The 24852-nt window shown below is 48.6% G+C and overlaps 1 protein-coding gene across 1 annotated transcript in view; it reads right to left on the bottom strand.

The window, feature by feature from the left end:
- DSCAM (DS cell adhesion molecule) overlaps positions 1–24852 on the bottom strand; it is a 740634-nt gene that overhangs the window by 83968 nt on the left and 631814 nt on the right. The window contains exons 28-31 of the mRNA XM_066598936.1: positions 24814–24844; positions 23542–23654; positions 11821–11970; positions 5818–6015 (exon numbers count right to left, since the gene is read on the bottom strand). Coding sequence (XP_066455033.1) covers positions 5818–6015; positions 11821–11970; positions 23542–23654; positions 24814–24844 — 492 coding nt within the window. The remainder of the gene's footprint in view (positions 1–5817; positions 6016–11820; positions 11971–23541; positions 23655–24813; positions 24845–24852) is intronic.

Genomic DNA, 24852 nt, shown 5'->3' with positions numbered 1-24852 from the left:
ACCCCCATAGTGTCAGCCACAGCGATGACCCAAAGTATCTACCACAAGCACCCCAATAGTGCCGGCCACAGCGATGACCCAAAGTATCTGCCACAAGCACCCCCATAGTGTCAGCCACAACAATGACCCCTAAGAATCTACCACAATCACCACCATAGTGCCAGGCACAGCGATGACCCCTAAGTATCTACCACAAGCACCCCAATAATGCCAGTCACAGCGATCACCCCTTAAGAATCTACCACAAGCACCCCATTAGTAACAGCCACAGCGATGACCCCTAAGAATCTACCACAGGCACCCCATAGTGCCAGCCACAGCAATGACCCCTAAGAATCTACCACAGGCACCCCATAGTGCCAGCCACAGCGATTCCCCCTAAGTATCTACCACAAGCACCCCCATAGTGCCAGCCACAGCGATTCCCCCTAAGTATCTACCACAAGCACCCCCAAAGTGCCAGCCACAACGATCACCCCTAAGTATCTACCTAAAGCAATCGTATAGTGCCAGCCACAGCGATGCCCCATAAGTATCTACCACAAGCACCCCCATAGTGCCAGCCACAGCGATGACCCCTAGGTATCTACCACAAGCACCCCCATAGTGTCACCCACAGCGATTCCCCCTAAGTATCTACCACAAGCACCCCCATAGTGCCAGCCACAGCGATGACCCCTAAGTATCTACCACAAGCACCCCCATAGTGCCACCCACAGCGATGACCCCTAAGTATCTACCACAAGCACCCCCATAGTGCCAGCCACAGCGATGATCCCTAAGTATCTACCACAAGCACCCCAATAATGCCACCCACAGCGATGACCCCTAAGTATCTACCACAAGCACCCCCATAGTGCCAGCCACAGCGATGACCCGAAAGTATCTACCACAAGCACCCCCATAGTGCCACCACAGCGATGACCCCATAAGTATCTACCACTAGCACCCCCATAGTGCTAGCCACCATGATTACCCCATAGTATCTACCACAAGCACTCACATAGTGCCAGCCACAGCGATGCCACCTAAGTATCTACCACAAGCACCCCCATAGTGCCACCCACAGCGATGACCCCAAAGTATCTACCACAAGCACCCCCATAGTGTCAGCCACAGCGATGACCCCAAAGTATCTACCACAAGCACCCCCAAAGTGCCAGCCACAGAGATGACCCCTAAGTATCTACCACAAGCACCCTCATAGTGCCAGCCACAGCGATGACCCCTAAGTATCTACCACAAGCACCCCCATAGTGCCAGCAATCGCAATACCCCCCCCCCCCAGATATCTACCACATAGTGCCAGCCGCAGAGATTCCCCCTAAGTATCTACCACAAGCACCCCCAAAGTGCCAGCCACAGAGATGACCCCTAAGTATCTACCACAAGCACCCCCATAGTGTCAGCCACAGCGATGACCCCTAAGTATCTACCACAAGCACCCCCAAAGTGCCAGCCACAGAGATGACCCCTAAGTATCTACCACAAGCACCCCCATAGTGCCAGCCACAGCGATGACCCCTAAGTATCTACCACAAGCACCCCAATAGTGCCACCACAGCGATGACCCCTAAGTATCTACCACAAGCACCCCCATAGTGCCAGCCACAGCGATGACCCCTAAGTATCTACCACAAGCACCCCAATAGTGCCACCACAGCGATGACCCCCTAAGTATCTACCACAAGCACCCCCAAAGTGCCAGCCACAGCGATGACCCCTAAGTATCTACCACAAGCACCCCAATAGTGCCACCACAGCGATGACCCCTAAGTATCTACCACAAGCACCCCAATAGTGCCACCACAGCAATGACCCCTAAGTATCTACCACAAGCACCCCAATAGTGCCAGCCACAGCGATGACCCCTAAGTATCTACCACAAGCACCCCAATAGTGCCACCACAGCGATGACCCCATAAGTATCTACCACAAGCACCCCAATAGTGCCACCACAGCGATGACCCCATAAGTATCTACCACAAGCACCCCAATAGTGCCAGCCACAGCGATGACCCCTAAGTATCTACCACAAGAACCCCCATAGTGCCAGCCACAGCGATGACCCCATAAGTATCTAGCACAAGCACCCCCATAGTGCCACCAAAGCGATGACCCCTAAGTATCTACCACAAGAACCCCCATAGTGCCAGCCACAGCGATGACCCCATAAGTATCTACCACAATCACCCCCATAATGCCAGCCACAGCGATGACCCCATAAGTATCTACCACAAGCACCCCCATAGTGCCAGCCACAGCGATGACGCCTAAGTATCTACCAGAAGCACCCCCATAGGGCCGGCCACAGCGATGACCCCTAAGTATCTACCACAAGCACCCCCATAGTGCCAGCCACAGCGATGACCCCTAAGTATCTAGCACAAGCACCCCCATAGTGTCAGCCACCGCGATGCCCCCTAAGTATCTACCACAAGCACCCCCATAGTGCCAGCCACAGCGATGACCCCTAAGCATCTACCAGAAGCACCCCCATAGTGCCAGCCACAGCGATGACCCCTAAGTATCTACCACAAGCACCCCCATAGTGCTAGCCACAGCGATGACCCCTAAGTATCTACCACAAGCACCCCAATAGTGCCACCACAGCGATGACCCCTAAGTATCTACCACAAGCACCCCCATAGTGCCAGCCACAGCGATGACCCCTAAGTATCTACCACAAGCACCCCAATAGTGCCACCACAGCGATGACCCCCTAAGTATCTACCACAAGCACCCCTAAAGTGCCAGCCACAGCGATGACCCCTAAGTATCTACCACAAGCACCCCCATAGTGCCAGCCACAGCGATGACCCCTAAGTATCTACCACAAGCACCCCAATAGTGCCACCACAGCGATGACCCCTAAGTATCTACCACAAGCACCCCAATAGTGCCAGCCACAGCGATGACCCAAAGTATCTACCACAAGCACCCCCATAGTGTCAGCCACAGCAATGACCCCTAAGTATCTACCACAAGCACCCCAATAGTGCCAGCCACAGCGATGACCCAAAGTATCTACCACAAGCACCCCCATAGTGTCAGCCACAGCGATGAACCCATAAGTATCTACCACAAGCACCCCCATAGGGCCGGCCACAGCGATGACCCCTAAGTATCTACCACAAGCACCCCAATAGTGCCACCAAAGCGATGACCCCTAAGTATCTACCACAAGCACCCCCATAGTGCCAGCCACAGCGATGACCCAAAGTATCTACCACAAGCACCCCAATGGTGCCACCAAAGCGATGACCCCCTAAGTATCTACCACAAGCACCCCCATAGTGCCAGCCACAGCGATGACCCCTAAGTATCTACCACAAGCACCCCCATAGTGCCAGCCACAGCGATGACCCCATAAGTATCTACCAGAAGCACCCCCATAGTGCCGGCCACAGCGATGACCCCTAAGTATCTACCACAAGCACCCTAATAGTGCCACCAAAGCGATGACCCCTAAGTATCTACCACAAGCACCCCCATAGTGCCAGCCACAGCGATGACCCAAAGTATCTACCACAAGCACCCCAATAGTGTCAGCCACAGCAATGACCCAAAGTATCTACCACAAGCACCCCAATAGTGCCAACAAAGCGATGACCCCTAAGTATCTACGACAAGCACCCCAATAGTGCCACCACAGCGATGCCCCATTAGTATCTACCACAAGCACCCCCATAGTGCCGGCCACAGCGATGACCCCTAAGTATCTACCACAAGCACCCAAATAGTGCCACCAAAGCGATGACCCCTAAGTATCTACCAGAAGCACCCCCATAGTGCCAGCCACAGCGATGACCCAAAGTATCTACCACAAGCACCCCCATAGTGTCAGCCACAGCGATGACCCCATAAGTATCTAGCACAAGCACCCCAATAGTGCCAGCAACAGCGATGACCCCTAAGTATCTACCACAAGCACCCCCATAGTGCCACCACAGCGATGACCCCTAAGTATCTACCACAAGCACCCCCATAGTGCCAGCCACAGCGATGACCCCAAAGTATCTACCACAAGCACCCCCATAGTGCCAGCCACAGTGATGACCCCTAAGTATCTACCACAAGCACCCCAATAATGCCACCCACAGTGATAACCCAAAATATCTACCACAAGCACCCTCATAGTGCCACCCACAGCGATGACCCCTAAGTATCTACCAGAAGCACCCCATAGTGTCAGCCACAGCGATGACCCCTAAGTATCTACCACAAGCACCCCCATAGTGCCAGCCACAGCGATGACCCCTAAGAATCTACGACAAGCACCCCATAGTGCCAGCCACAGCGATGACCCCTAAGTATCTACCACAAGCACCCCCATAGTGACGGCCAGAGTGATTCCCCCTAAGTATCTACCACAAGCACCCCCATAGTGCCAGCCACAGCAATGCCCCCTAAGTATCTACCACAAGCACCCCCATAGTGCCACCCACAGCGATGACCCCTAAGTATCTACCACAAGCACCCTATTAGTAACAGCCACAGCGATGCCCCCAAAGTATCTACCACAAGCACCCCATAGTGCCAGCCACAGCGATGACCCCTAAGTATCTACCACAAGCACCCCCATAGTGTCAGCCACAGCGATGACCCCTAAGTATCTACCAAAAGCACCCCTATAGTGCCCACAACAGCAATGCCCCCTTAGGAATCTACCACAAGCACCCTATTAGTAACAGCCGCAGCGATGCCCCCTCAGCATCTACCAAAAGCAACCCCATAGTGCCAGCCACAGCGATCACCCCTAAGTATCTACCACAAGCACCCCCATAGTGCCAGCAACAGCAATGACCCCTAAGTATCTGCCACAAGCACCCCCATAGTGCCAGCAACAGCAATGACCCCTAAGTATCTGCCACAAGCACCCCCATAGTGTTAGCCACATCGATTCCCCCTAAGTATCTACCACAAGCACCCCCCATAGTGCCAGCCACAGCGATGACCCCTAAGTATCTACCACAAGCACCCCCATAGTGCCAGCCACAGTGATGACCCCTAAGTATCTGCCACAAGCACCCCCATAGTGCCAGCCACAGCGATGCCCCATAAGTATCTACCACAAGCACCCCCATAGTGCCACCACAGCGATGCCCCATAAGTATCTACCACAAGCACCCCCATAGTGCCACCACAGTGATGCCCCCATAAGTATCTACCAGAAGCACCCCAATAGTGCCACCACAGCGATGACCCCTAAGTATCTACCAGAAGCACCCCCATAATGTCAACCACAGCGATGACCCCTAAGTATCTACCAAAAGCACCCCAATAATGCCAGCCACAGCGATGCCCCTCAGAGCGTCCGTCACCATGTACAGATGCCCTACTAAACTCCAACCACAGAGATCCTCCTATGCAGTTCTAGCAATGAGAAGGGCTTCATCTTATGGACCACCATGATGTTTAGTTAGAGCTGGTCAGTGGTCGTCGTGTGTCTTTCCTTCCCGCACAGAGAACTGATCTGAGGTGTGGCATGCGGGTATTACTGACGTCCTACGGGGTCAGCATGCAATATTACCAGTGTCCTGCGGGTACGGTATATGGATATTACCAGTGTCATGCGGGTACGGCTTGCGGGTATTACCAGTGTCCTTTGGGTACGGTATATGGGTATTACCAGTGTCCTGCGGGTACGGCATGTGGGTATTACCAGTGTCCTGTGGGTACGGTATATGGGTATTACCAGTGTCCTGCGGGTACGGTATATGGGTATTAGCAGTGCCCTGCGGGTACGGTATATGGGTATTAGCAGTGCCCTGCGGGTACGGTATATGGGTATTAGCAGTGCCCTGCGGGTATTACCTGTGTCCTGGGACGGACTCACGCTGTAGCTGTCGCTCTCCTTGTCTACAGATCCGGTGGCTCTCGGCGTCGGCAGCCTCCAGTCTGTAGTCAGTGTGTGTGCGGATATGGTGGGGTGCGGCCGGTTTAGCGTCCACTGGCTGGCATATCTGTTGCGTGCGGCCGGACCGGCTTTTGCATTTTTCCTGGTGGTTGGATCTGTAACAAAACAAAAGTGGCATAAAAGGACGTAAATCGGAAAGCGCTCGGCGGTCGGGGACATGCAGGCTCATCGGCAATTGGCGGACCCAACAGTCTCCTACGTCCGGATGTTACAGAGGCTCCTCCTGACCCTCTGTCATCATTCGCAAGGGCGCTGTTCTCGTCCTCATGTCCCTGCTGTGACACTGCGGCCGCATTACCTCTCGCCCTATTTGCCCCATTCGGGCACTCCTGATGCCATGAATGTTCCCTCTGCTCACTGTCAATCAAAATTGGCATCATGGATTGACAGTGAGTGGTGGGGACCGCCCACTTGACACATTTACAGAAGAGAAAACCAGAAGAGCAGTGTCACCGCAGCAGCAGAGCTCCTCGATAGCGGTGCGTTCACACAGGATCCGCAGCGCCAAATCTGCATCAAACACCAAACCCTTTGCGGCAGGCTGTAAGTCTCCTGCGCACCAATCATCTGCATTGTGGAAATTGCATTCGGCGTCTTCACCGCTCTTCCGCAGAAAATACCGTTCACAGCAAAATCGCTTCTTCCTGCACACGAGCGGAAACCAATTGTCATTTCTGCGAGAGGAGAAAATAAATAAATCGCAGCAGCTGTACTATTGCGCAGTGCTCTGAGGCGCGCAGCGCGCACTTGTCCGCACACGGGGAACGCCGGACTCGGTATGCGATTAGCTGAAGGATTTCCAAAATAAATAACAAGCTTCTAAAAGTGGGGAATTACCGCTGGAAGCGCGAAGGAGGATGATGAGGGGTGGACTCTACCATGGAGGCACAACTCTGCCTACGCTCCAACAGTAAGACGTCCTTGTCACCCCCAGCAACCAATCACAGCTTTCATCTTACCACAGCCGCCGGGTGTGAGGGGAACTATAAGATTTCCTGCCCTCCATTTATGTCTTGTAAGCTGCTCTTCTTACAGCTATCCACAGCTTTCTTTAGCTCCCATTTCTGCTGTGTCCTAAGAATGCAGGGCCGTCTACAGGGCCGTCTACAGGGCCGCCTACAAGGCCGCCTATAAGGCCGTCTACAGGGCCGTCTACAGGGCCGCCTACAAGGCCGCCTACAGGGCCGTCTACAAGGCCGTCTACAACGCCGCCTACAAGGCCGTCTACAAGGCCGTCTACAAGGCCGCCTACATGGCCGCCTACATGGCCGTCTACAAGGCCGCCTACAAGGCCGCCTACAAGGCCGCCTACAAGGCCGTCTACAAGGCCGCCTACAAGGCCGCCTACATGGCCGCCTACATGGCCGCCTACAAGGCCGCCTACAAGGCCGCCTACAAGGCCGCCTACAAGGCCGTCTACAAGGCCGCCTACAAGGCCGTCTACAACGCCTCCTACAAGGCCGTCTACAAGGCCGTCTACAATGCCGCCCACATGGCCGTCTACAAGGCCGCCTACAAGGCCGCCTACAAGGCCGTCTACAACGCCGCCTACAAGGCCGTCTACAAGGCCGCGTACATGGCCGCCTACAGGGCCGCCTACAGGGCCGCCTACAGGGCCGCCTACAGGGCCGCCTACAGGGCCGCCTACAGGGCCGTCTACAGGGCCGCCTACAGGGCCGTCTACAAGGCCGCCTACAAGGCCGTCTACAACGCCGTCTACAAGGCCGCCTACAAGGCCGCCTACAAGGCCGTCTACAACGCCGTCTACAACGCCGCCTACAAGGCCGCCTACAAGGCCGCCTACATGGCCGCCTACATGGCCGCCTACAAGGCCGCCTACAAGGCCGCCTACAAGGCCGTCTACAACGCCGCCTACAAGGCCGTCTACAAGGCCGCCTACAAGGCCGCCTACATGGCCGCCTACAAGGCCGCCTACAAGGCCGTCTACAACGCCGCCTACAAGGCCGTCTACAAGGCCTTCTACAAGGCCGTCTACAAGGCCTTCTACAAGGCCGCCTACATGGCCTTCTACAAGGCCGCCTACATGGCCGTCTACAAGGCCGCCTACATGGCCGTCTACAAGGCCGCCTACAAGGCCGCCTACAAGGCCGCCTACAAGGCCGCCTACAAGGCCGCCTACAAGGCCGTCTACAACGCCGCCTACAAGGCCGTCTACAACGCCTCCTACAAGGCCGTCTACAATGCCGCCTACATGGCCGTCTACAAGGCCGCCTACAAGGCCGTCTACAAGGCCGCCTACAACGCCGCCTACAAGGCCGTCTACAAGGCCGCGTACATGGCCGCCTACATGGCCGCCTACAAGGTCGCCTACATGGCCGCCTACATGGCCGCCTACAAGGCCGCCTACAAGGCCGCCTACAAGGCCGTCTACAACGCCGCCTACAAGGCCGCCTACAAGGCCGTCTACAAGGCCGCCTACAAGGCCGTCTACAACGCCGCCTACAAGGCCGCCTACAAGGCCGTCTACAAGGCCGCCTACAAGGCCGCCTACATGGCCGCCTACATGGCCGCCTACAAGGCCGTCTACAAGGCCGCCTACAAGGCCGTCTACAACGCCGCCTACAAGGCCGCCTACAAGGCCGCCTACAAGGCAGTCTACAAGGCCGCCTACATGGCCGCCTACATGGCCGCCTACATGGCCGCCTACAAGGCCGCCTACAAGGCCGCCTACATGGCCGCCTACATGGCCGCCTACATGGCCGCCTACAGGGCCGTCTACAGGGCCGCCTACAGGGCCGTCTACAGGGCCGTCTACAAGGCCGTCTACAACGCCGCCTACAAGGCCGCCTACAAGGCCGTCTACAAGGCCGTCTACAACGCCGTCTACAAGGCCGTCTACAACGCCGTCTACAAGGCCGTCTACAGGGCCGCCTACAGGGCCGCCTACAGGGCCGCCTACAAGGCCGCCTACAAGGCCGTCTACAACGCCGCCTACAAGGCCGTCTACAAGGCCGTCTACAAGGCCGCCTACATGGCCGCCTACATGGCCGCCTACAAGGCCGCCTACAAGGCCGCCTACAAGGCCGTCTACAACGCCGCCTACAAGGCCGTCTACAAGGCCTTCTACAAGGCCGCCTACATGGCCTTCTACAAGGCCGCCTACATGGCCGTCTACAAGGCCGCCTACATGGCCGCCTACAAGGCCGCCTACAAGGCCGCCTACAAGGCCGCCTACAACGCCGCCTACAGGGCCGTCTACAACGCCGTCTACAAGGCCGTCTAGAACGCCTCCTACAAGGCCGTCTACAAGGCCGTCTACAAGGCCGTCTACAATGCTGCCTACAAGGCCGCCTACAAGGCCGCCTACAAGGCCGCCTACAAGGCCGTCTACAACGCCGCCTACAAGGCCGTCTACAAGGCCGCGTACATGGCCGCCTACATGGCCGCCTACATGGCCGCCTACAAGGCCGCCTACAAGGCCGCCAACATGGCCGCCTACATGGCCGCCTACATGGCCGCCTACATGGCCGCCTACAAGGCCGCCTACAAGGCCGCCCACAAGGCCGCCCACAAGGCCGCCCACAAGGCCGTCTACAACGCCGCCTACAAGGCCGTCTACAAGGCCTTCTACAAGGCCGCCTACATGGCCTTCTACAAGGCCGCCTACATGGCCGTCTACAATGCTGCCTACATGGCCGTCTACAAGGCCGCCTACAAGGCCGTCTACAAGGCCGCCTACAAGGCCGTCTACAACGCCGCCTACAAGGCCGTCTACAAGGCCGCGTACATGGCCGCCTACATGGCCGCCTACAAGGCCGCCTACATGGCCGCCTACATGGCCGCCTACAAGGCCGCCTACAAGGCCGCCTACAAGGCCGTCTACAACGCCGCCTACAAGGCCGTCTACAAGGCCGCCTACAAGGCCGCCTACATGGCCGCCTACAAGGCCGTCTACAAGGCCGCCTACAAGGCCGTCTACAACGCCGCCTGCAAGGTCGCCTACAAGGCCGCCTACAAGGCCGCCTACAAGGCAGTCTACATGGCCGCCTACATGGCCGCCTACATGGCCGCCTACAAGGCCGCCTACATGGCCGCCTACATGGCCGCCTACAGGGCCGCCTACAGGGCCGCCTACAGGGCCGCCTACAGGGCCGTCTACACGGCCGTCTACAACGCCGCCTACAAGGCCGTCTACAAGGCCGTCTACAAGGCCGTCTACAAGGCCGCCTACAAGGCCGTCTACAACGCCGTCTACAAGGCCGTCTACAACGCCGTCTACAAGGCCGTCTACAACGCCGTCTACAAGGCCGTCTACAACGCCGTCTACAACGCCGTCTACAAGGCCGTCTACAAGGCCGTCTACAACGCCGTCTACAAGGCCGTCTACAACGCCGTCTACAAGGCCGTCTACAGGGCCGCCTACAAGGTCGTCTACAGGGCCGCCTACAAGGCCGTCTACAACGCCGCCTACAAGGCCGTCTACAAGGCCGTCTACAAGGCCGCCTACATGGCCGCCTACATGGCCGCCTACAAGGCCGCCTACAAGGCCGTCTACAAGGCCGTCTACAAGGCCGTCTGCAACGCCGCCTACAAGGCCGTCTACAAGGCCGTCTACAAGGCCTTCTACAAGGCCGCCTACATGGCCTTCTACAAGGCCGCCTACATGGCCGTCTACAAGGCCGCCTACAAGGCCGCCTACAAGGCCGTCTACAAGGCCGCCTACAAGGCCGCCTACAACGCCGCCTACAAGGCCGTCTACAACGCCGCCTACAAGGCCGTCTACAACGCCCCCTACAAGGCCGTCTACAAGGCCATCTACAATGCTGCCTACATGGCCGTCTACAAGGCCGCCTACAAGGCCGTCTACAAGGCCACCTACAAGGCCGTCTACAACGCCGCCTACAAGGCCGCCTACAAGGCCGCGTACATGGCCGCCTACATGGCCGCCTACAAGGCCGCCTACATGGCCGTCTACAAGGCCGCCTACAAGGCCGCCTACAAGGCCGCCTACAAGGCCGCCTACATGGCCGCCTACAAGGCCGTTTACCAAGCCATCTACATGGCTGTCTCACAGAGAAATAGTTCCAACTGGCCTGAGAGAAGTCCTGCCTCTAACCAAAATGTCACAGTTCTGTTGAACTTTAATAACCAATCATAATAAATGACTTATGATATAAGTCTTACAAGGGAGGCGTGTTTTAGCCTCGTTTCTAATGTCTTTATACTTCTTAATTATTAAGTCAGCTGTCCTTCCATCCTATCCACTGTGTGTGATATGTAAGCTTCCACGATGCTCGAGTGCAGACTGACTGCAATTGGATACCTGAATGCATAGCAAGTAGCGATATTTGCCCTAACAGAGGCGATGAAGACGTCTTACTGAAGACTGCTTTAATCGGGTTTCCTACGTCATGAGGAACATGTCCTTAGATCAGAAGGGTTGGCTGCAGAGCTTTGCAGTCGCGGCTCCACTCACTGCATCGCAGCTTTATTTTTTCTCAACTCCCCACAATTCCCCGAATCTGCTTCACTTGCCGTCATTGGACGACGTCAGATTTCATTATCAGGGATCGGTGGAGACCACCCACAAGACAGATTCAAAGTAACGCAAGCCATACAAGTGGAGTCAGCCAGGCCACCGAGCTATACAGCCGGCCCGTCAGGAGCGCCAAGCTTTAGAAATCAGCACAACGCTAACTCAATCCCATCTTATGCTATCCAGAAAACCGTATATGCTGAGCGTGGTCTGGGGTGAGAGATCCGCTGCACGTCCACCAGCTTTACAAGTAGAGGAAGGATACGTTAAGTCCTTCTCCGCACAACAAACGTAACGAGGCGCAAGGAGAATTTAGAGAGAGAAAATAGTAAAAATAAAATCTATAATAAAAACAATCCATGAAAAATGCCTCTGTGTAGAGAGAAAATGCAAAAGTACTTACTTGTCCCGGGCCGAGCGTCTGACACATCGACCAGCGGCCCCGTGGCCTGCGAGACGGACTGGTAATGCACCGTGTGAGTGACAGTCAGCGACTTCTGTTTGGATGACTCTCCGAAGTCGGCGTCAGTCAGCAGCACCGTCGATCTGTCATCTACAGGCGAGACAAGACTTAATATTACAGGAGTTAAAGGCAACAACTGAGCAGCTGGAACCCCGCCGCGCGCTCACACACTGAAGAAAATAACATTTAACATGCGATATGTTTTCCTACCAAATTCTGTGCAAAACTACAAGAAGAAATAACTTGGAGACTCGGACAAATCTGAGGACCGATGGGACGGGCGTTCGGGGGGCATCAACTACAACGCAAAAGGGGTCATTAAACTGGGAAGAAGCAAAACTGCAGAAGATCCGCCTGCTCATTGGCCAGAGGGCGAAATCCTGCAATATGGAGGGCAAAGAAATACTAAGGCGTCATCTGAAGACGGCCGGATGTTGACTAATGGACGTCCCTTAGGAAATGGATCTTATTTGTTGGACGCATCAGAGCCGGAATGGCCGACCTGCCGGCTGCCGATCCCAGAGCTGCCACAAGCTGCAGGTTAAAGATCTCCGACGCACGAGGGGAAAAACAAAGTCCGAACTTTTCACAGTGGAACGTGAGCAGCCGACCCGCAACGTAACGCGCCTCCAGTGATGCGGAGGGAATGATATCTGCGGGCCACCAAATACACGCAGAGTATCTGCGGGCCATAGGAATAAAAGGGGCCGATACAAGCAAAACCTTTCATGATTGAGAAGCCCGGATACCTTCCCGGGGTGGTCGCTGAGGGGACTTCAGGGCGAGGAGCGGGTGTTTAGGGCACATATGCCGTGACTTCGCCTACATATCCCCCACCAGCTGATAGTTGCCCCGTCTGGAATGTTTTGGTCAAACGGCTCAGACAAGTTTTCACCAGTTTTACTGACCCCAAAGGTGACAAAGACCCCGAACAATCACCCCACCAAAGACAATCTGAGTGACTCGCTGCCGTAACTGTTGTAGCGCTGCAATTAGGCTGCTAACCAACAGGCAGGTTGCAGGCACCTTGCGGTCAAATCGCTGCAACGATATCTATGGTGCAACTTGTCAATGCCACAGGATGAACGCTCTACCTCCGATGTGATGCAGTCTCATTAGGTCACAAAGCAACTGTCAGCTGGCCGAGCCCAAGAATGCCGGGTAAGAAGGGCAGCTGAGACAGAGACTGCACGGCCGCCCGTCTGGGTCAATCGATAGAGGGGTCGCGGGACGGGTGAATAGGAACAGCCCTTTAATGCTCAGCATGTCGTAAGCAATGCTCCAGATGTTTACTGTCTCTCCTTGTGGAGACCACAACATGGAGTAGGAAGACTTATAGGCCATGCAATGCTCCTTGGGAAAAAGGTATGCAGAGGGCAAATTACTCTGCAGTGCCGCGTATTTGGAAGGGGACTTCCCTATAGGTCAACGTCCAACCTCTTAGCAGGCCTTGTCACCTTCCAGAGCTGTGACAAAGGCCTCTCACCCCGAGGAGGGGCAGGAGCCATGAAACAGTTGGGGGTCTCTTCTTTCTGGTTTCCTTCATGGAGCGTTGAATGCTCTATCTATGGAATATATAGAGGCCTTATGTGACATCAGCAGGAGGCGTTATTATATGACATCAACAGGAGGCGCTGTTATATGACATCAGCAGGAGGCATTGTTATGTGACATCAGCAGGAGGCGCTATTATATTACATCAGCAGGAGGCATTGTTATGTGACATCAGCAGGAGGCGTTATTATATGACATCAACAGGAGGCATTATTATATGACATCAGCAGGAGGCATTATTATATGACATCAACAGGAGGCGTTATTATATGACATCAACAGGAGGCCTTATGTGACATCAGCAGGAGGCGTTATTATATGACATCAGCAGGAGGCGTTATTATATGACATCAGCAGGAGGCGTTATTATATGACATCAACAGGAGGCGTTATTATATGACATCAACAGGAGGCCTTATGTGACATCAGCAGGAGGCGTTATTATATGACATCAGCAGGAGGCGTTATTATATGACATCAGCAGGAGGCGTTATTATATCACATCAACAGGAGGCGCTATTATATTACATCAGCAGGAGGCGTTGTTATATGACATCAGCAGGAGGCGTTATTATATGACATCAACAGGAGGCGTTATGTGACATCAGCAGGAGGCGTTATTATATGACATCAACAGGAGGCGCTGTTATATGACATCAGCAGGAGGCGTTATTATTATATGACATCAGCAGGAGGCGTTATGTGACATCATCAAGGGGTCTTATATGACAACAGCAGTAGCCGTTATGCTACATCAGCAGGAGGAACTATGGGACATCAGGCGTTATGTGACGTCAGCAGGAGGTCTTATGTGACATCAGCAGGAGATGCTATGTGATGTCAGCAGGAGACGCTATGTGACATCAGCAGGAGACGTTATGTGACATCAGCAGTGGCCTTATGTGACATCAGCAGTGGCCTTATGTGACATCAGCGTGGTAGCAGAATGCTATATACTGCACTGCGAGGATCACATCGGTCCCATCAATGTCTTCATGAAGCAGAAAGCCCTGGATGAACAGCACTAATGTCCTCAGTCCCAAAAGGACAGCAAGCGTTATAGCCACCTACAACTTGAGAGGTGAGTCCATTGCCCATTACTAAACAAGGAGCAGCAGGTGGAAGGAGAGGGCAGCAGCCATTCCTCCCAAGATGCTAACTTGTAAGAGCCTGTCGCTCACGGGGGGGGGGGGGGGGGGGTTAGAGGTTTTCCACTTCAGGCTTCTGTGTTGTTTGCATTCTTTGCCCAAACAAGGCAGCGGGTGACGGGATGTGCTGGAGAGCCTCACAGGTTCTTAGGAGTCTGGGCATGTGCCAAGGAAAAGGTAACTCAACCAAGACGCTGCCAAGACTCCTGCTGCGGCCAGACAACACTTCATTGTTTCATTAAGGGGTAAGGCATTAACCTCTGCGGCTGGCTGGAGGAGGAGGTGAAGGAGCATTGACCCCTTACAGCCGGCTGGAGGAGGAGGTGAAGGAACATCGACCCCTTACAGCCGACTGGAGGAGGAGGTGAAGGAACATCGACCCCTTACAGCCGGCTGGTGGAGGAGGTGAAGGAGCATCGACCCCTTACAGCCGTATGGAGGAGGAGGTGAAGGAACATCGACCCCTTACAGCCGACTGGAGGAGGAGGTGAAGGAACATCGACCCCTTACAGCCGACTGGAGGAGGAGGTGAAGGAACATCGACCCCTTACAGCTGGCTGGAGGAGGAGGTGAAGGAACATCGACCCCTTACAGCCGACTGGAGGAGGTGGGAAAGGAGCATCAAACCCCTGTGGCCGGCTGGTGGAGGAGGTGAAGGAGCATCGACCCCTTACAGCCGTATGGAGGAGGTGTGGAAGGAGCATCAAACCCCTGTGGCCGGCTGGTGGAGGAGGTGAAGGAGCATCAACCCCTTACAGCTGGCTGGAGGAGGTGAAGGAGCCTCGACCCCTTACAGCCGGCTGGAGGAGGTGAAGGAGCCTCGACCCCTTACAGCTGGCTGGAGGAGGTGAAGGAGCATCAACCCCTTACAGCCGGCTGGAGGAGGTGAAGGAGCCTCGACCCCTTACAGCTGGCTGGAGGAGGTGAAGGAGCATCGACCCCTTAAAGCCTCACAGGGAAGAATTTGATTTAGGCAATAATTTTAGAAGAGTCCCCCAAAACCAAATTAATCACAAGGTGTCCCCTGTCTGTGGGGAAATTTGACAAGTGTTCCATTTCCCTGCAGCGCCTCTGCAGGTGACATAAAGTATTGCCCAATTTCCAGTGAAATCAATGACTGTCCATGTAGTGCAGCAACATACGGCGTCCTCCATAGAAAGAAACTCTATAGCTGATCCCCTGTGTCAAAGGGAGACTTTGGGAGCATGCACGAGCTGCCAGTCCCACCTCTGGGACCGGCACCAATCTTGTGTTCTGACCTCACAACACATCTGAATGCGGTGGCCGGCAGTGGTCAGAGGCGCAGATAGTGGCGAATGGCTGCGCTGCTCTTTTTCTCTTCCACAGAAGCCAACTGAAGTTCCGTGACCAGAGAAGAGCAGCGAGCTACAGAGTCCATAGAACAGCTGCGTTCTGAGACCGTGGCGCCCGTTCTCCGGGACTTCTGTGGGACTTATGTAACAGTGTGGATCAGCGCAGCTCAGATACTAAATAAAGTAGTTACAGTAGATCTTCTGAACCAGACCTCCCCTTTAACTGTTCTGAGTAGATTGGCTACTCAGTAGCACAGCTAAAATCAGAAAATCCCCCCACCGTTGTGGCACTGTATTGTATTATATATACTATATGGTACGATTATATAGACACTGTACGGTATTATATGTACTATATGGTACTATTATATAGACACTGTACGGTATTATATGTACTATATGGTACGATTATATAGACACTGTACGGTATTATATATACTATATGGTACTATTATATAGACACTGTACGGTATTATATGTACTATATGGTACTATTATATATACACTGTATGGTATTATAAGCACTATATGGTACTATTATATAGACACTGTACGGTATTATATATACTATATGCTACTATTATATAGACACTGTACGGTATTATTTGTACTATATGATACTATTATATAGACACTGTACGGTATTATATATACTATATGGTACGATTATATAGACACTGTACGGTATTATATGTACTATATGGTACTATTATATAGACCCTGTACGGTATTATATGTACTATATGGTACTATTATATAAACACTGTACGGTATTATATGTACTATATGGTACTATTATATATACACTGTACGGTATTATTTGTACTATATGATACTATTATATAGACACTGTACGGTATTATATATACTATATGGTACGATTATATAGACACTGTACGGTATTATATGTACTATATGGTACTATTATATAGACACTGTACGGTATTATATGTACTATATGGTACTATTATATAGACACTGTACGGTATTATATGTACTATATGGTACTATTATATAGACACTGTATGGTGTTATATGTACTATATGGTACTATTATATAGACACTGTACGGTATTATATGTACTATATGGTACTATTATATATACACTGTATTGTATTATATATACTATATGGTACTATTATATAGACACTGTACGGTATTATATGTACTATATGGTACTATTATATAGACACTGTACGGTATTATATGTACTATATGGTACTATTATATATACACTGTATGGTATTATAAGCACTATATGGTACTATTATATAGACACTGTACGGTATTATATATACTATATGCTACTATTATATAGACACTGTACGGTATTATATATACTACTAGCGTACCCGTCGCGCATTGCTGCGAAGACAGACATACATACATACATTCGTTTTTATATATCTAGATGACGGCAGCAGCGACCACTGAGGTTTTGTAGGCCGCTGCTTCCCCCTTGCAGGCTGAATAAAATAGCCGTTGTGTGGAACATCCAATTTATCCGGCTGCTGTGGCTTCTTGGGAAGATATCCTAGTACATGTTTGCCCACTTCCAACTCCAATGGAGACTGACTGTAAATGGCTGGCGTGCTCTAGTATTTATGGTTTCAAGCTGTACGTGTCATTGCATACAGTCTATCTATCTATCTATCTATCTATCTATCTATCTATCTATCTATCTATCAGGGTTATTGCATACAGTCTATCTATCTATCTATCTATCTATCTATCTATCTATCTATCTATCTATCTGGGTTATTGCATACAGTCTATCTATCTATCTATCTATCTATCTATCTATCTATCTATCTATCAGGGTTATTGCATACAGTCTATCTATCTATCTCCTATCTATCTATCTATCTATCTATCTATCTATCTATCTATCTATCTATCTATCTATCTATCAGGGTTATTGCATACAGTCTATCTATCTATCTATCTATCTATGACATCAGGAAATGAGAGAATTAGATTCCGTACGTAAAATTTGAACGCTAATTCTTTGGCGCTTTGAATTGAATAATCGAGTTGGGACCCATTAACTTTTCCTATTTATGACATAATCAATGCTTGTGCCAAATTTTAAGTTTCTATGACATTGGGAAGTGAGAGAATTAAGTTGGGATGAGACATAAGGCCTTGCCCATAAGCATTCCCCAACCTCCAAGAACTGAACCTACCTACCTGAATGAGATTTTGTAGGCCGCTGCTTCCCCCTTGCGGGCTGAATAAAATAGCCGTTGGGTGGAACATACAATTTATCCGGCTGCTGTGGCTTCTTAGGAAGATATCCTAGTACTTGTTTACCCACTTCCAACTCCAATGGTAATTGGCTGGCGTGCTCTAGTGGTTCCAAGCTGTACGTGTCATAATAGAGCCTTAATGACATCACAATGCAGCTTTATAGAACATGTTGGGGCATGTTCAAGGGCGTCCGATGTTGATGACATCAGTGATGACATCACAATAGCAGGTGGCTTACTTATTCGATCTACGTGGGGGGGGGGGCGTAACTTTCGACGACGCTCGCGAGCCATTTATCGTAGGATATTTGTACTATGCCTATAATCTTCCCAGGAGTGTACTCAACAACTTCCCAAAGTTTCATGGCGATTGGATGAATGGTGTAGTAGCGCATAAAGGACAAACACGCACGCAGACACGCAGACACGCACGCACGCAGACAGACATACATTCAATTTTATATATATAGATATGGTACTATTATATAGACACTGTACGGTATTATTTGTACTATATGGTACTATTATATAGACACTGTACGGTATTATAAATACTATGTGGTACTATTATATAGACACTGTACGGTATTATATGTACTATATGGTACTATTATATAGACACTGTACGGTATTATATGTACTATATGGTACTATTATATAGACACTGTACGGTATTATAAATACTATGTGGTACTATTATATAGACACTGTACGGTATTATATGTACTATATGGTACTATTATATAGACACTGTACGGTATTATATGTACTATATGGTACTATTATATAGACACTGTACGGTATTATATGTACTATACGGTACTATTATATAGACACTGTACGGTATTATAAATACTATGTGGTACTATTATATATACACTGTACGGTATTATATATACTATACGGTACTATTATATAGACACTGTACGGTATTATATGTACTATATGGTACTATTATATAGACACTGTACGGTATTATATGTACTATATGGTACTATTATATAGACACTGTACGGTATTATATGTACTATATGGTACTATTATATAGACACTGTACGGTATTATATGTACTATATGGTACTATTATATAGACACTGTACGGTATTATAAATACTATGTGGTACTATTATATATACACTGTACGGTATTATATATACTATACGGTACTATTATATAGACACTGTACGGTATTATATGTACTATATGGTACTATTATATAGACACTGTACGGTATTATATGTACTATATGGTACTATTATATAGACACTGTACGGTATTATATGTACTATATGGTACTATTATACAGACACTGTACGGTATTATATATACTATATGGTACGATTATATAGACACTGTACGGTATTATATGTACTATATGGTACTATTATATAGACACTGTACGGTATTATATGTACTATATGGTACTATTATATAGACACTGTACGGTATTATATGTACTATATGGTACTATTATATAGACACAGTACGGTATTATATGTACTATATGGTACTATTATACAGACACTGTACGGTATTATATATACTATATGGTACTATTATATAGACACTGTACGGTATTATATGTACTATATGGTACTATTATATAGACACTGTACGGTATTATATGTACTATATGGTACGATTATATAGACACTGTACGGTATTATATATACTATATGGTACGATTATATAGACACTGTACGGTATTATATATACTATATGGTACGATTATATAGACACTGTACGGTATTATATGTACTATATGGTACTATTATATATACACTGTATGGTATTATAAGCACTATATGGTACTATTATATAGACACTGTACGGTATTATATATACTATATGCTACTATTATATAGACACTGTACGGTATTATATATACTACTAGCGTACCCGTCGCGCATTGCTGCGAAGACAGACATACATACATACATTCGTTTTTATATATCTAGATGACGGCAGCAGCGACCACTGAGGTTTTGTAGGCCGCTGCTTCCCCCTTGCAGGCTGAATAAAATAGCCGTTGTGTGGAACATCCAATTTATCCGGCTGCTGTGGCTTCTTGGGAAGATATCCTAGTACTTGTTTACCCACTTCCAACTCCAATGGAGACTGACTGTAAATGGCTGGCGTGCTCTAGTATTTATGGTTTCAAGCTGTACGTGTCATTGCATACAGTCTATCTATCTATCTATCTATCTATCTATCTATCTATCTGGGTTATTGCATACAGTCTATCTATCTATCTATCTATCTATCTATCAGGGTTATTGCATACAGTCTATCTATCTATCTATCAGGGTTATTGCATACAGTCTATCTATCTATCTATCTATCTATCTATCTATCTATCTATCTATCAGGGTTATTGCATACAGTCTATCTATCTATCTATCTATCTATCTATCTATCTATCTATCTATCTATCTATCTATCTATCAGGGTTATTGCATACAGTCTATCTATCTATCTATCAGGGTTATTGCATACAGTCTATCTATCTATCTATCTATTAGGGTTATTGCATACAGTCTATCTATCTATCTATCTATCTGTCTATCTATCTATCTATCAGGGTTATTGCATACAGTCTATCTATCTATCTATCTATCTATTAGGGTTATTGTATACAGTCTATCTATCTATCTATCTATCTATCTATCTATCTATCTATCTATCAGGGTTATTGCATACAGTCTATCTATCTATCTATCTATCTATCTGGGTTATTGCATACAGTCTATCTATCTATCTATCTATCTATCTATCTATCTATGACATCAGGAAATGAGAGAATTAGATTCCGTACGTAAAATTTGAACGCTAATTCTTTGGCGCTTTGAATTGAATAATCGAGTTGGGACCCATTAACTTTTCCTATTTATGACATAATCAATGCTTGTGCCAAATTTTAAGTTTCTATGACATTGGGAAGTGAGAGAATTAAGTTGGGATGAGACATAAGGCCTTGCCCATAAGCATTCCCCAACCTCCAAGAACTGAACCTACCTACCTGAATGAGGTTTTGTAGGCCGCTGCTTCCCCCTTACGGGCTGAATAAAATAGCCGTTGGGTGGAACATACAATTTATCCGGCTGCTGTGGCTTCTTAGGAAGATATCCTAGTACTTGTTTACCCACTTCCAACTCCAATGGTAATTGGCTGGCGTGCTCTAGTGGTTCCAAGCTGTACGTGTCATAATAGAGCCTTAATGACATCACAATGCAGCTTTATAGAACATGTTGGGGCATGTTCAAGGGCGTCCGATGTTGATGACATCAGTGATGACATCACAATAGCAGGTGGCTTACTTATTCGATCTACGTGGGGGGGGGGCGTAACTTTCGACGACGCTCGCGAGCCATTTATCGTAGGATATTTGTACTATGCCTATAATCTTCCCAGGAGTGTACTCAACAACTTCCCAAAGTTTCATGGCGATTGGATGAATGGTGTAGTAGCGCATAAAGGACAAACACGCACGCAGACACGCACGCACGCACGCAGACAGACATACATTCAATTTTATATATATAGATATGGTACTATTATATAGACACTGTACGGTATTATATGTACTATATGGTACTATTATATAGACACTGTACGGTATTATAAATACTATGTGGTACTATTATATAGACACTGTACGGTATTATATGTACTATATGGTACTATTATATAGACACTGTACGGTATTATATGTACTATATGGTACTATTATATAGACACTGTACGGTATTATATGTACTATATGGTACTATTATATAGACACTGTACGGTATTATATGTACTATACGGTACTATTATACAGACACTGTACGGTATTATATATACTATATGGTACTATTATATAGACACTGTACGGTATTATATATACTATACGGTACTATTATATAGACACTGTACGGTATTATATGTACTATATGGTACTATTATATAGACACTGTACGGTATTATATGTACTATATGGTACTATTACATAGACACTGTACGGTATTATATGTACTATATGGTACTATTATAAATACACTGTACGGTATTATATATACTATGTGGTACTATTATATAGACACTGTACGGTATTATTTGTACTATATGGTACTATTATATAGACACTGTACGGTATTATATATACTATGTGGTACTATTATATAGACACTGTACGGTATTATATGTACTATATGGTACTATTATATAGACACTGTACGGTATATGCACTATATGGTACTATTATAAATACACTGTACGGTATTATATATACTATGTGGTACTATTATATAGACACTGTACGGTATTATATGTACTATATGATACTATTATATAGACACTGTACGGTATTATATATACTATACGGTACTATTATATAGACACTGTACGGTATTATTTGTACTATATGGTACTATTATATAGACACTGTACGGTATTATATGTACTATATGGTACTATTATATAGACCCTGTACGGTATTATATGTACTATATGATACTATTATATAGACACTGTACGGTATTATATATACTATACGGTACTATTATATAGACACTGTACGGTATTATTTGTACTATATGGTACTATTATATAGACACTGTACGGTATTATATGTACTATATGGTACTATTATATAGACACTGTACGGTATTATATGTACTATATGGTACTATTATAAATACACTGTACGGTATTATATATACTATGTGGTACTATTATATAGACACTGTACGGTATTATATGTACTATATGGTACTATTATAAATACACTGTACGGTATTATATGTACTATATGGTACTATTATAAATACACTGTACGGTATTATATATACTATGTGGTACTATTATATAGACACTGTACGGTATTATATGTACTATATGGTACTATTATAAATACACTGTACGGTATTATATGTACTATATGGTACTATTATAAATACACTGTACGGTATTATATATACTATGTGGTACTATTATATAGACACTGTACGGTATTATTTGTACTATATGGTACTATTATATAGACACTGTACGGTATTATATATACTATGTGGTACTATTATGCAGTCCCTGTTTGGTAGAGTTTCTTAGTGTTAAAATTATTTTGGCCTTTACAATGTTCATTTTTTGGTTTTATGGTGTTACATCCCACTTGCTTCCCTTCAGGGAGATGTTTTGGGGTGCACGAGGCTCTGTGAGGTGGGAGAGTGCCAACCCCGTCCGGTGGGCATATATCTATATTAGTCCCCAAATGCACACCATTCGCAACCTGATTGGTGGTTCGGATTTACTCATTCACGGTGATTGGTTGTTTAGGTTGGCTCATGTAGAAGTGGGGAGTAAAAGGCTAATATGCGTCCGGTGGACAGCCAAGCGGCCCTCTCATCCCTGCTGCCTACCGATGGTCTCCATAGTGTCCCGCTCTTCTATCAGGAGCTGCGCTCGCGGAATGTCGATGTGCATCCTCAGCGTCTGCTGCTTGTTCAGCGTGTCCGACGTCCGCGTGTTCTTACTGAAACACAACAAGGTGACAGTTAGTCGGCGACCAGCAGGACGGTCTCCTTTTACACCGCAGGAGCGTCACATCTACGACGCTTTCTATTAATGAGCCCCTGGCTGCAGTCACAGGGAGCGCCAATCATAACACAGAAGAGGCTACGAAAACGGAAAACCTCCTTTCACTGCATGCGGTTTACAAGAGCCCGCCGTCATCGCGGGAGGATCACGTGATCCATCGTATGCGGTCACTAGAGACAACACTTCAGTTTTTACATCTAAACCGGTAATTTAGTTCTCAACTGGCGATGCGAAGGTCAAGATTGAAGACCCCATCAATGTGATCATCCTAACAGCCCTCACTGTCCAAATACCATGCGGCAGGAAATAGTTAGCGGCCGGTCGTCTACTGGATGCCCCTCCTGGTAACCTGCTAACGGTGAGGCCCGGTCCCCAGTCATGGAGTGGGTCATGGTGTGGCAGAGCTTCAGAATCCTTTCCCCCTACTACAAGGGGGCTTTCACTGCGAGGTTGGGACCCCTTCAGGATTGCTGACAGTTTCCATGTGTCAAGAATGACTCCCTTGCACACGAGGGGGTTAGTTTTTGACATCTATCTTAATAGCAGCCCGCTTGAAGTTCTTGCATTCCACCATTGCTAGTGCCCCCCCATGGTACCATGTAGCCAACGATACTGACCATCAGAATGCCCCCTGAGCTGCCTCCTTGACATTTTCGAGGGCTTTGGTTCGGTTACCTCGTCCATTTCGAGCTCCTGTGGAAATTGCGTTTGGTTACGGGGGAACTTGTCTGCTGTTCTGACCCGGTTTCTGCTGCGGCCAACTAGCGCCAGAGGATGACATCAGACCTGGTGATCAGCGGTCTGCGCTCCCATCGCCCCCCTGTACCCCATCTTTGGCACAGTTACTGCCACTCTGTGTCTATTTAAGGGGCCGGCAATCCTCCTCCTCACCCAAGTCTGGCCCGCGCCAAACAGTTTGCGGCTTGGAGACCTTTGTGCAAGTAGCGGTCTACTGCCCTGGTCCGAACCTGCTGCAGTGTCCGAACCCACTGCAGTATCCAAGCCTACGCCGCACTCGCCCCAGTGGGGGCGCCATCACTGTAACAGCAAATATACATTTCATGGTGGAGAAAAGTCTAATGAGACCCTCTTACCTCATCAGCATTTCCGCCAAACTTTTTGCATCTGCAATG

Source organism: Eleutherodactylus coqui, chromosome 4, assembly GCF_035609145.1.
Source record: "Eleutherodactylus coqui strain aEleCoq1 chromosome 4, aEleCoq1.hap1, whole genome shotgun sequence".
NCBI classification, from domain to species: domain Eukaryota; kingdom Metazoa; phylum Chordata; class Amphibia; order Anura; family Eleutherodactylidae; genus Eleutherodactylus; species Eleutherodactylus coqui.
Note: the sequence above shows the minus strand (reverse complement) of the source record. Positions and strands in the feature narration are given on the sequence as shown.